The sequence below is a fragment of the Ovis canadensis genome, chromosome 18 (genome assembly GCF_042477335.2).
Source record: "Ovis canadensis isolate MfBH-ARS-UI-01 breed Bighorn chromosome 18, ARS-UI_OviCan_v2, whole genome shotgun sequence".
Lineage (NCBI taxonomy): Eukaryota > Metazoa > Chordata > Mammalia > Artiodactyla > Bovidae > Ovis > Ovis canadensis.
The window spans coordinates 59,427,674-59,440,998 of record NC_091262.1 but is presented as its reverse complement, the minus strand read 5'-3'; the positions used below and the strand labels follow the sequence as shown (position 1 = coordinate 59,440,998).

The 13,325-nt window shown below is 36.3% G+C and overlaps 1 protein-coding gene across 7 annotated transcripts in view; it reads left to right on the top strand.

The window, feature by feature from the left end:
- The window catches only part of RALGAPA1 (Ral GTPase activating protein catalytic subunit alpha 1), a 200,128-nt gene that overhangs the window by 95,388 nt on the left and 91,415 nt on the right, over positions 1–13,325 (top strand). For 5 of the 7 annotated variants that reach the window (XM_069558708.1, XM_069558707.1, XM_069558709.1 and 2 more), the window contains 8 exons: positions 186–1,721; positions 3,448–3,572; positions 4,490–4,706; positions 5,980–6,156; positions 7,882–8,034; positions 10,807–11,000; positions 11,238–11,336; positions 12,061–12,216. In XM_069558708.1, coding sequence (XP_069414809.1) covers positions 186–1,721; positions 3,448–3,572; positions 4,490–4,706; positions 5,980–6,156; positions 7,882–8,034; positions 10,807–11,000; positions 11,238–11,336; positions 12,061–12,216 — 2,657 coding nt within the window. The remainder of the gene's footprint in view (positions 1–185; positions 1,722–3,447; positions 3,573–4,489; positions 4,707–5,979; positions 6,157–7,881; positions 8,035–10,806; positions 11,001–11,237; positions 11,337–12,060; positions 12,217–13,325) is intronic. The other 2 variants (XM_069558714.1, XM_069558712.1) reach the window with 1 other exon arrangement.

The window sequence follows — 13,325 nt, the reverse complement described above, 5'->3', positions numbered from 1 at the left end:
GGCTTGTGCCCATCATTATTTACAAACAAATGTGTAGATTTTCTTTCATTGAGCTTATAAAAAAACTCAAATTTTTTTATTTTTAAGCATATGCTTAGAAAATGGTTGAAATTAATACTTTTTTTGTATTTGTATAGTTTCTACTCTATAATTTTTCTTTCTTTCTTTCTCTTTTTTTGTAACAGATATTGATGATGCTCAAATACTTCCTCGTCCAACTAGAGTCAGACATTTTTCGCAAAGTGAAGACACTGGAAATGAAGTTTTTGGTGCTTTGAGTGAGGAGCAGCCATTGCCTCGAAGTAGCAGCACTTCTGACATCTTGGAACCATTCACTGTTGAACGAGCCAAAGGTGCAGTTCCTGTCATTGACAGTTCATCCCGTCATGCACCAAGCTTGCAGAGTTCCACAGAGGCTTCTTCAATAACTAGATCCACTGAGAGCCACATCACTGATACTCATAGTAGAGAGTCTTCTCTGGAAGTTGGTGATAGCATATATGACCATCTCTGTCACTTAATAGATCCAGTAGAACTTGCAGATTCAGCTTTTGAACAAATCCAGTACATTGACCTTGAAGGAGATGATGATCTTCTTTCCTCCCTGAAAGAATATTTTAAGGAAACCCAAGAAAGTCACAGTAAAAATGAGTTAGATAAAGATGCAGCTTCGCAGGAAGTGATCTCTGTTGCAGTAAATAAGGATGAAAGATCATCCTCAGATAAATTAGAGTACATAGACCAGGAAAATAAATCAGAAAATACCACCTCTTTTGTTGGAACTCCTGAAAACATACAATTTCAAAAAGAACCAAACTCTACTGTCTTCACAAATATTAGTGCACCCAACCAGTTAGACAGCTTTACGAAAACAAAAACTTCTGAAAAATGTAAACAACTAAACAATGATAAACAGTCATCGGAACCTAGTTCAGGTAGCCCTTGTGATAAAGAAAAGAGAAAACATCTGTATAGACAAACAGCCACAGAATTAGATGCCTGTATAGATACCACACTAGCTGAAAAGGTGAAGGGTGTGCAAATTAATGAAAAAATCACTGTCCCACATGTTTTGCATGCCAAGAAAACTACACTAAAAGCACCTGTTAACCGTAGAATGCCTCATGTTACAAGCACTAGCAAGCTTTCTCCAACTAAAAGGAGCTTGTCTGAAACAGTAACTCACAGAGCCAAAATCATGAAAATTGCTACTAAAAAGCGAAATAGTGTTCATGTTACTTTTAGACCTTCTACTGAGTCAGTTCAGTTTTATAATCCTCTGGAAAACAAAGAGGCTCCATGGAAGATGAGACTGCGGAAGCTCAGTGGCTTTAGTGGTAGTAATAGCAACATCAGCAACCCCCACACCAGCTCCAACAGTGCTGCAGAGCTAGTAAAACCTGGTGTGTACAGGCCTCTAGATACAATTAGTGCAGTATCAGCAAGCAGTGAAACAATTAAGGAAACGACAGAGATTCCCACCGCCATATTACAGAAAGAAGGAATTGCAACTAATCAGTTAGGTAGTCGTATTAAGTCATCAAGTCATGAGGCAGGACTACCGCAGGGCTCCCTGGGTGGCGTTTATAAAACTGTTGTCCATGCTCTTTCGAAGCCGAAGGCAAATGTTTCCCCACAGAGGCAGAACAGAATGCCACCAGAGGCTCCACTGAGGGATCTGTACAGTCATGTAATGGGCTATTTTGGAAGGAAAGCTGCAGGTGAGCACTAACTGTGCAGAGCGCAAAAGGAGAAGACAGCACCAGTTTGGCTTAATGCAACTGAAGCAAGCTATAAGCAATCAAAAAGCTTTGGGATGGTCACTGCTTTCTCTCTGTTTGGTTATGCATGCGCCTTTCCCCAGCTGTATTTTTCCCAGCATAAAATGTTTATTTAAATTACTAATTTCCCTTATAAAGCATTTAGTTAAACCTCTTTGCTGCTGAACAGATAGAGAAGAGGGGATACAGGAAAATTTAATGACCTTCCAAAGACTATCTAAATCAAATGTTTTTAGTGTTTACTACATGAACTTGAAATTAAGTTTGCTGAGGAGTTGGAATACTTTCTCCCTTGCTCCCCCAATAGTTTACATTTAAAAGGATCCCAGCTCTTAATAATTGGTTTCATTTATTTTTACTGCTGATTTATTTAGTTTTATTTTTTCTTGTAGAAAATTATTTTGACATTATTTAACATAATGGAAATCAGGGTCCTACAATGAACACCAACATTTTTAGTTAATTGTTATTGAAGAGGAAATTATGTCTTAAACCTCAAGGTGTGCTTAGTTACTTTCATGTACTCCATTTCCAAATAAGCTGTAGGCTTTTTAGTTTTGCATTCATTTGTATAGAATGCAAGTCATATCCTTAAAACACTTATCATTTTTTCTGAGATTTTAGATGTACATAAAGGTTTCATGATAGCCAATCATGATTTAGATATGGAACCTCTATGGACAGATTACAGAAAGCAAGATTATGTTAACTGTTTTCTCTTATCTTGATTCAAATTTAAAATAACTGTACAGTTATAGAAAATTAACTTTCAGCAGTAAGGTAGGTTTTGATTTCGTTTGTTTAACATGGTTTTGTTAGCATGATTAACAGAACGCTGCATCTTGCACTGAGCCATTAATGCCACTTGAGGGCAGTATTTGACAGCTTAGCAAAGCCTGGCCAAGTAGTATAAAGATAATGGTATTTCACAGTGAGTTCCTGACCAGTATATTTTCTTAACCTGAAATGCTTAGAAGTTCATTAGGAATATTAACAGTGTTGATTTCCTTTGGTTGTGGAGAAATCTCCTTTTCAATAGCATAATAGTGAAATAAGTAAATATCTTACTTTCTGTCAGTTTCCCAAGTTTTTAAACGTCTGTGTTAATGTAAATCATAGTATAGTCTTAAAAAATTCATAATAACTATTTTTTTTAAAAGAACCTTTGTGAAAATATTTTTTCTTCAAACAATAAAATTAGATTTTGTAGTGAACAGAAACAATATTATGTCAAGATCATAGAATTTTAACTTATTAATAACTTAAAATTCAGGGGATATATTCCTTGTAAATATTCTTTGGGGAAGATGGATTTCTAAATTATTAAAGCTCCAAGTAGAAGCGTAGAGACAGGAAGAAAGAAAAATATACCAGTTTCTTTATAGACAATATTAACCTAACTCCCAACTAGTGCTTATCTATAAGCTTTCTTGCTGTTTAAGGTTGTACTGAAGATTGACTAACATCTGCTTAGTTAAATAAAGTAAATATCAATTTACTAATTCTTAAAATTAAATCTAAAAGGAGAAAAATTACTCTTAGATGCATGTCTGGCAAATAATTGATATGGCATAGGTAATTTGTTGTGGCTGTTGTTGTTTGTTTTAAATTTAGGAAATGTAGTTAAGTCTTTACTCACTATATATAGTTGTTTATTTGCTTTTAGTCAATAAAGAGGACATGAGCACAAAACTGCCTCCTCTTAATAGTGATATTGGCAGCAGCAATGCTAATGTTCCTGATCTGATGGATGAGTTTATAGCAGAACGACTTCGAAGTGGTAATGCCTCAGTAAGTGTTATTTTATTTATTTGTTTCTAGAGAGGAGGGTAGAAATACTAAAAGATACGTACCTTTTACATATATACGTGTGCGATACATATGTGAATAATTTTATTCCAATCAGCCTTCACCCCAAATTTAGGCCTTTTTTTTAAATTAAGATTTTTAAATTATATTTTTATAATATTCTTTATCCAAAGACATAAAACAAGCAGGCTTTTAGTTTTGACCAGAGCGAAAGACTGGTGTACCTGTTTGCTAGCTCTTTGTTTTTCATCTTTGCTCTTAGGGTGCTCTATGCCTGCTGCCAGCCCTCAGTAGGAAAGGTAACAGTAGAGGTCTTCTGGCCCAATTCCCCCAATTTTAAATATAAATATATGTGAAATTATATAGATAAACATATGTGGAGTTGCTTTTTCACTTGGATTCCGCTGCCTTCAAAGTCTGCAGCTCCATTTCATTTTCCTTTCTTCTTAAATTTGTCCTTATTTTGGCTGCACTGCACAGTTTGCAGGATCTTAGTTCGTCAACCAGGGATGGAATCTGGGCCCCCTGGGGTGGAAACCTGAAGTCCTAACCACTGGACCACTAGGGAATTTCCTCTTCCATTGGCCTCTGTTTTTCCGTTCGAATTTCTTAACTTAATATTCACTCCATGGATCCTTTTAGGTCTTCAGAGTCTCAGGCCCAGCACTGTTTATGATATTTGACTCTTTGATTTAGGCAGACCAACAGTGCTTCAGGCTCTGGCTCCATACAGTTAACATAGACTCTTCAGTTAGTGTCCCCCTGCCCACCCCCACCCCCCGCCACTTCATGCCCTAAATTTCAGTATTTATTGTGATGATTATCTTGGAAATTAAAGATTTCAGATGCTTAGTGAGAATTAAAAACAATTTTTTTTAATGGTAAAATTTTTCTTTTAGACTATGACACGAAGAGGAAGTAGTCCAGGTAGCCTCGAAATTCCCAAAGACCTCCCTGATATTCTAAATAAGCAAAACCAAATGCGTCCTATTGATGACCCAGGTGTACCCTCAGAATGGACTTCTCCTGCCAGTGCAGGGAGCAGTGATCTTATCAGCTCAGATAGTCATTCGGATTCTTTCAGCGCTTTCCAGTATGATGGCCGAAAATTTGACAGCAAGTATCTTTTTACTGCTTGAGCAATATGGTTTTTTGTTAACTTGTTTTCTGTTCGAGACTGACTTAAGGATTATATAACCATCACCTTCCTCCCTAATGTTGCTTCCTATATATGTATTTTGATTTCATTTTCAGTGAAACTGTAAGGATTTTGGGGGGAGTCACTTCAAGTTGAGACTACTTTATTTTGCCAACTAAAGGCATTAAAAAAAAAACAACTTTTATTTCATAAAACAAATGGTATCTTAAGACCAGAAACATAGAAGAGGGAAAAATTAGGATGGAGTTGGTGTTAGAATAAGGGACAATCATGCTTAGGAGAGGGACTATTTCGTGCAGTCATTTTGGGGGAGCACTGTCTAGTCATGGGGGCTTCCCTGGTGTCTCAGACAGGACAAAAATCCTTCTGCAATGCAGGAGACCTGGGTTCGATCCCTGGGTCGAGAAGATCTGGAGAAAAGAATGGCCACCCACTCTAGTATTTTTGCCTGGAGAATCCCCTGGACAGAAGAGCCAGGTGGGCTCTAGTCCCTGGGGTCGCCAAAAGTCAGACACGACTGAGTGACTAACACTTAGCATCTAGTTACGGGCAAGGCTTCAGTATGTTCAGTACAGTCACATTCAATGTTACATTACCCACAACCTTACTTGAATAATCATTTCATGTTAAAGTGACATCAGTGATGTTACTTGGTGCTGTATTACTACCACATAGCTTTTCTGCTACAATCTGTATTATACTTGGTAGTCAGTGAAGGATACCAACATTTAAAAGGAGAGTCAAAATCTTGGGAACTGAGTTTATGAAGAGCTGGGAGATTCATTGGAGAATTATATTTCTTGCCCTCGTGGATTATATACTACTGTAATCTTGGACTGGAAGTGAGTTTTAAGAGAAAAATTACTTTTACCACATATGTGCCATTTTTATGATACATATCTCTGTTCTGGAGATTCTAAAACTTGAAAAGCAGTTAACCAAATTTCCATCTACCAGAAAACATGGATAAGAATAGTGATGATTGTGTTTCTGCCTTTTTATCATTATTTTTGTTAATAATCGGCTCTGAAGATCTTTAAAAATTTGTTTCTAATTATAAACTTCAAAGTGTTAATATTGTTTACACTTGCCTGAATGGTATGTAAATATGAAGTAGATTTAGGGGGGATGTTCATATTTAATTATTTTGATAAAGTAGCTCGTCTCTTTTGTAAATATTTTTGTTTTGTAATCAGAACATCTGTTCACTAGCATGTCTTCTTCCTGTAGATTTTGGTTTTGGAGCTGATACTGGGAATGCATCCTCTGCTGACATGGATTCAGGTTCTGGCCATTATCAGAGTGCTGAAGAGCAAGAGGTGGCTAGTCTAACCACACTACACATTGACTCAGAAACAAGCAGTCTTAATCAACAAGCTTTCTGTACTGAAGTTGCAACGGTTACTGGTAAAGTTACTCAAGGGAATGTATTCCTTAAATGCATTTTTTAAGCCACCAAAGAACTTTTGCAGGCTTTTATTTGATAGATTTTATTTATTACTTACTACTATTTAAGTGTTATTTTTTTTCCCCACTCATTTTTATGTAACAATGGAGAGAGAAGAAAAAACATTATTATAAGAGTCCCTTGACCTGGAGTCCACATGGATAAGCTTTGGGGAATTCTAGGAACTCCTAATATCATATGCAAAATTTTATAGATGTTTGCACCAGAGCATTTCCTGCAGCAATTTTGAAATAAATAACCGAAAAATGTTAAGGGGCACTGCACTTTATCTTTTTCATTGATTTTCAGAATTTGCCTAGATTTTTGTAGATTTCTTTGGTAAAATATTATTGAAAAGATAAACCACACTGCCAAAAAGAAACTGTTTGTATTAGTACTCTGTATTTATACAGTCAATTATGAATTTCAGCAACTTTTTATTTGTGGTTAAACCTGACAATCATATGACACATGGGGTCCAAGAAATTGAGTCATGAAAGGTGTCACTTTATTCCAAGAGCAGTACAGTGACCAGAGGAAGCCTGAGCAGTCTGTGACCCATATTCAGGAGTTCCACTGTCTTATCCAAATTCAGTCTGGTTCCCACTGTAGTTTGATGCCTTTTTGATGGATGATAGGTGAAATATTTGCCCATTGCAGAATGAGGGCTGAGTGGAAGACAGGAGCCAGTTAGGTTGGCTCCACAGTTTGATTGTTGGAGAATTTAAGTTACTACTGAAAGAGAAATACTAGAAAAAGTTCTTACTTTTCAATAATACCTTTTACTTTAGTTGCCCTGAAACATAAATTTAGATGAGAAGATACTCAACATTACTAGTAATCAGGGAATATAAATAAAATCCATGAGATACTGCTATACATATAATAAATCAGCTAAAGTTAAAAAAAAAAAAAAAAACCCAACAGTACCAGTGTTGAAAAGAGTGTGAGGCAACTGCAAATACATTACTAATTGCAGCACAAAGTGATATGGCCACTGCAAAAGCATTGTAGTATCTTTTAAAATTAAACAATACGTTTACTATATGACCATCCCTAGGTATTCATTTCAGTTGTTTATATGTGAACATTTATAACAGCATTATTCATAGTAGCTAAATTGAAAATAGTCCAGATATCCATTAACCAGTGAATAAATTATCAAATTGTAACGTATTCATTCATTCAGTATTCATTGAAATTGTACTCAGCAATTTAAAAAAAATTAAATGCTTATATTTGCAAAACCATAGCTGGCTCTCAAAAATATGTTTTTAAATGAAAAATGTTGAAGCTAGCAGTGGTAGTGGCATATAGCAATAAGGAAGTTTCTCTTCTCCTGAATCACGTCAAGCCTGAAGTAAATGAAGAAGTAGTGGTGGGTACCAGAGTTTCTGTAGCTGGACCAGGAATGGCAGTGGACATTCTTGCTTTCACTGACGGTCCCTGTTAACTGCTAAGTCCAGTTCTCATTCCACACTAGTCCCAAGGTAGACATGGAATGAGACTGCTAGATATGAATCTTGTACAGTATCATGATTTTATTGAATTCTTCACCCAGTTTATAATCTATTTTATCTTTTGATATTTTCAGTTTGTGTTTTATTGCGCTTTTAAGCATTACATCTTAGGTTGAGGGTATTAAATATACTCTTTATGGTAATTTTATGAAATTATATTTACAGGTTCAGAAAGTGCCTCTCCAGTCCATTCAGCTCTGGGATCCAGGTCACAGACACCTTCTCCTTCCACACTGAATATAGATCACATGGAACAGAAGGATCTACAGCTCGATGAGAAGCTCCACCACTCTGTTCTTCAGACACCAGATGACCTAGGCAATATTTAAAAATTAGATCTTTGCCATTTTTTCTTTTGGGAGCATTAGTGTCAGGAGATCTTGAATAATGCATCTTAAATTTGATTATGTATTTTATATATGTTACATAAGTAGTATTATAAGTCTTTTGAACTGTTCTGTCTTTGGGAAATTTATTGCTGTAACATTTTTTCCCTGCCCTTAAAGATATTTACATGCTAATTTTTGTTATTTGATATTTTATTATAAAGTACAGTCCAAATGAAGTATTTTTATGCTTAAGCAAATGTTTAAAAGTGACTGGGAAGCCTTAGAAACTGGAAGTTAATAAAAAGTTATTTTTGCTGTGCCCTACATGATGTAACAAGCATCAGGATAAAAAAATCATTTTGGAAATATGCTAAAAAAATTTTCCAAGGACACAGTTAATAAAATATTTATAATGAATAATATAAAATACTATATTATTAATTGGTGATGCAACAAATTTACTCTTTGGCCAAAGGAAGAAATTTAAAACCACATGACTTCCTCTCCCCAGTCCCCCGCTCCCTGCTTCCTCCTCTCCCCATCCTCACCTCCCTGCTTCCTCCTCTCCCCATCCCCTCCTCCCTGCTTCCTCCTCTCCCCATGCCCTCCTCCCTGCTTCCTCCTCTCCCCATCCCCACCTCCCTGCTTCCTCCTCTCCCCATCCCCTCCTCTCTGCTTCCTCCTCTCCCCAGCCCCTCCTCTCTGCTTCCTCCTCTCCCCATCCCCTCCTCCCTGCTTCCTCCTCTCCCCATCCCCTCCTCCCTGCTTCCTCCTCTCCCCATCTCCACCTCCCTGCTTCCTCCTCTCCCTACTCCCCCACCCCCCTGCCTTTTTTAAGGTACTCATACTCTTAATTCCCAATTACCTTGTAATTACATAGCCCTCATTTTCTGGTTTGTATCAACAGATTATTTCTGACCTTTTCTTTCCTCCTCTTGGCCTGCAGTTTTTTGGCTTTTTGGTTTTTATTTTCAATTTTTCCTACAAACTGACAGAAAAGTTGCAAGAGTAATAAAATGAATGCCCATAAATCTTTCAGATAAATTCACCAGTTGTTAATATTTTACCACTGTATCTTTTTCTGTACACACACATACACACACACACACTCCCCACCGTAACACACCCACCCACCCACCACCACCACCGTACCTGCCCTTCTTTTCTGAGCCATGTAAGAGCAAGTATTAGACTCTTTACATCTAAACACTTCAGCAACTATGTCCTAAGAATAAGTATACACACTTCCTGAAAAATCATAATATAAGGGCCACATTCAGAATATTTAACATTGATGTATTACTGCAATTTTAGTCTATAGTCAGTTATCCTCAGTTGTTCCAATTATATCCTTCATAGCTACAAATCTGTTGATTTACCACTGTATTATGAAGGTTCTGTAGAACAGAGAAGATGTTAACAGTGATGATTAACTCTAGTGTTTTTTAAAAATTTCATTTTAGTGAATTTACACTAGAAGCCTGTTTTTATTATTATGGAAGATTGTTTAGTAACTTTTTAATAATATATTCAGTTACTGCACACTACATGCAAAGAAGAAAAAGGTAAACATTAAGCATAAAGGATATATGTCTACTACATATGACTTTGTAAATTATCAGTACATTGAGATATTATCAAGCAGGAAAAACCTTCACCGACTTTCCAATGGTTTTACATTTTCCATTATATACGTTGCATAGGATAATGACTTTTTTTAAGCTGGAGGAGATCTATAATGATACCTACCTACACCATCTATTTTTATAGATGAGCTGTAGTCTTAGAGAGATTATTGAATAACTTATACAGTGTCACATAATTAGTGACAGAAATGAGACTAGGACCCTAGGTTACCTGTAGGTCTTATATATAATCATGCCAATATTAATAAACAAAAGAAATTTAATTATGGAAATTTTAGATTATGGTTTTTTTTTCATGCCATTGTGATAATCCCTTTTGATGCTAGACCTGACTTAATTGTGAAATACAGAAATATTATTATTCAAAAGTTTTAATTACAAAGAAACAAGCTTAAGGAAGACTTGTTTCCTACAGGATTTGCCTTCATCCTGAGATTTTGTGTTAAATTTGATGAGGTGACTTGAAATAGCTATTGGATGAAAGAGAGAGTACATACTTATAAATAAGATCCGTATTTCAAAACATAAATTTCTCCATCTTGTATCTGTGTCATTTTCTCCTTAGATAAATCTAGATAGAAGCACTATTGAAGAAGTAATTATTGTCATAATAAGTGAAAGTCACTCAGTCGTGTCCAGCTCTTTGCGATTCCATGGACTATACAGTCCATGGAGTTCTCCAGGCTAGAATACTGGAGTGGGTATCCTTTCCCTTCTCCAGGGGATCTTGCCAACCCAGGGATCAAACCCAGGTCTCCCACATTGCAGGGGGGACTCTTTACCAGCTGAGCCACAAGAGAAGCCCAAGAATACTGGTGTGGGTAGCCTATCCCTTCTCCAGGAAATCTTCCCAACCCAGGAATCGAACTGGGGTCTCCTGCATTGCAGCTGGATTCTTTACCAACTGAGCTATGAGGGAAGCCCATATTGTCATAATAAGGAATTACAAACTAGTGAGGTTTTGACCTTAGCAGGAAAAAATAACACTTAGACATATTGACATTTCTCCTACTCACTTTTGTAGATATTTAAGATTATTAATTTGACTCCTATGTATTTTTTTGATCAATTCTCTGGAAAAATTACTGATACTTGTGTATTATTTTTTTCTTTAGAAATCAGTGAATTTCCATCTGAATGCTGTAGTGTGATGGCAGGGGGCACTCTTACAGGATGGCATGCTGATGTTGCTACTGTAATGTGGCGAAGGATGCTGGGTATTTTGGGAGATGTCAACGCTATTATGGATCCTGAAATACATGCTCAAGTTTTTGATTACCTCTGTGAACTTTGGCAGAATCTAGCTAAGGTAAAAAATAAGCAAAAGCTAAAAAGGGAGAAGGAAAGAAATATAAGGTATTAAGAAGTATAGAAAAAGCCTAAAATAATATTCCCTCCCCAGTCCCCTACTACAGACTGATGCCTTAACCATGATTGAATATATAGTTGGTGGTAGGAACTAGATCTCAGGTTTAAGGTAAGGTAAACCAGAAAAGAGAACACTTTTCATATCATAGATTTGTTGCATTTTATTTGAAAATTACAGATTAGAGATAATCTTGGCATTTCAACTGATAACCTGACCTCCCCTTCTCCACCGGTTTTAATTCCTCCACTGAGAATTCTTACACCTTGGCTTTTTAAGGTAAGTTTAATATATAAAATATTAACTTAAAAATTGCATTTAGTAAATAAGTATGTAGTCTCAAACATTTGAGAAAGAAAAGACTGTGTGTGGTCTTCTAGAGCACTTAATTTTGTTTTGTGTTTTGCATTTTAATTTGTTCCATTGAAGTATAGTTGATTTACAATGTTGTGTTAATTTCTACTGTATAGGAAAGTGACTCAGTTATGTGTGTGACACATTCTTTTTCATGTAGTTTTCCATTACAGTTTATCATAGGATATTGAATATAGTTCCCTATAAAGCACTTAGTTTTTAACTAGCCATTAGGGGTTATATAGAGAGGAGTGGGCCTAGCAAAATTATTATTTAGGATGCATCAATTTTATTACTGAAATAAAAATGAATATAGAAAATTATGTTATTATATTTAAATGAAATGTAAACCTCAATTTTCTGTTACAGAGTGTACTGTGTACTTTTAAGGTACTGATCCTTTTAGGTATTATTTGATATGTTTGGTGCATTTCCCTAAGTGAAACAGTGTGTAGTTATTCACGCCTACATTGTATAATTTTAGTAATAAAGATAATTCTAGTAATTCTGATATTTGTTTCAATGAAGAAAATGGGCCAACATAGGAATAAATAAAAACGAATATATTGCTTGTTGTATTCAGTTGCTTCAGTTACTTAACAAATAGTATTTGGTTTTGAGTATTGAAAACAACATCTTTTAATTGTAGGCAACCATGTTAACTGATAAATATAAACAAGGTAAATTACATGCCTATAAACTTATTTGTAATACAATGAAAAGAAGACAAGATGTTTCTCCAAATAGAGATTTTCTAACACATTTCTACAACATAATGCATTGTGGATTGCTTCACATTGATCAGGTAAATATATGTACTTTCTAAGAAATTACTTTATGACTTTATCTTTGATTCTTGAATGTATTTACTCTTGACTTTCACGGTGTAGAATTAAAAAGCATTCCTTTATATGAGTAATTTATTTACAGATTTCTCCTATTTATAACATCATTTATCCTGAAAAATGGTTTCAAAACAAGCTATTGTAATTGAGAGATTAACTTGATTATTCAGTTCAGTCACTCAGTCGTGTCTGACTCTTTGAGACCCCATGAATTGCAGCATGCCAGGCCTCCCTGTTCATCACCATCTCCCGGAGTTCACTCAGACTCCCGTCCATCGAGTCCGTGATGCCATCCAGCCATCTCATCCTTAGTCGTCCCCTTCTCCTCCTGCCCACAATCTCTCCCAGCATCAGAGTCTTTTCCAATGAGTCAACTCTTCACATGAGGTGGCCAAAGTATCGGAGTTTCAGCTTTAGCATCAGTCCTTCCAAAGAAATCCCAGGGCTGATCTTCAGAATGGACTGGTTGGATCTCCTTGCAGTCCAAGGGACTCTCAAGAGTCTTCTCCAACACCACAGTTCAAAAGCATCAATTCTTCGGCGCTCAGCCTTCTTCACAGTCCAACTCTCACATCCATACATGACTACTGGAAAAACCATAGCCTTGACTAGCCAGACCTTAGTCGGCAAAGTAACGTCTCTGCTTTTGAATACTATCTAGGTTGGTCATAACTTTTCTTCCAAGGAGTAAGCGTCTTTTAATTTCATGGCTGCAATCACCATCTGCAGTGATTTTGGAGCCCAGAAAAATAAACTCTGACACTGTTTCCACTGTTTCCCCATCTATTTGCCATGAAGTGATGGGACCAGATGCCATGATCTTCATTTTCTGAATGTTGAGCTTTAAGCCAACTTTTTCGCTCTCCTCTTTCACTTTCATCCAGAGGCTTTTTAGCTCCTCTTCACTTTCTGCCATAAGGGTGGTGTCATCTGCATATCTGAGGTTATTGAGATTTCTCAATCTTGATTCCAGCTTGTGTTTCTTCCAGTCCAGCGTTTCTCATGATGTACTCTGCATATAAGTTAAATAGGCAGGGTGACAATATACAGCCTTGACGTACTCCTTTTC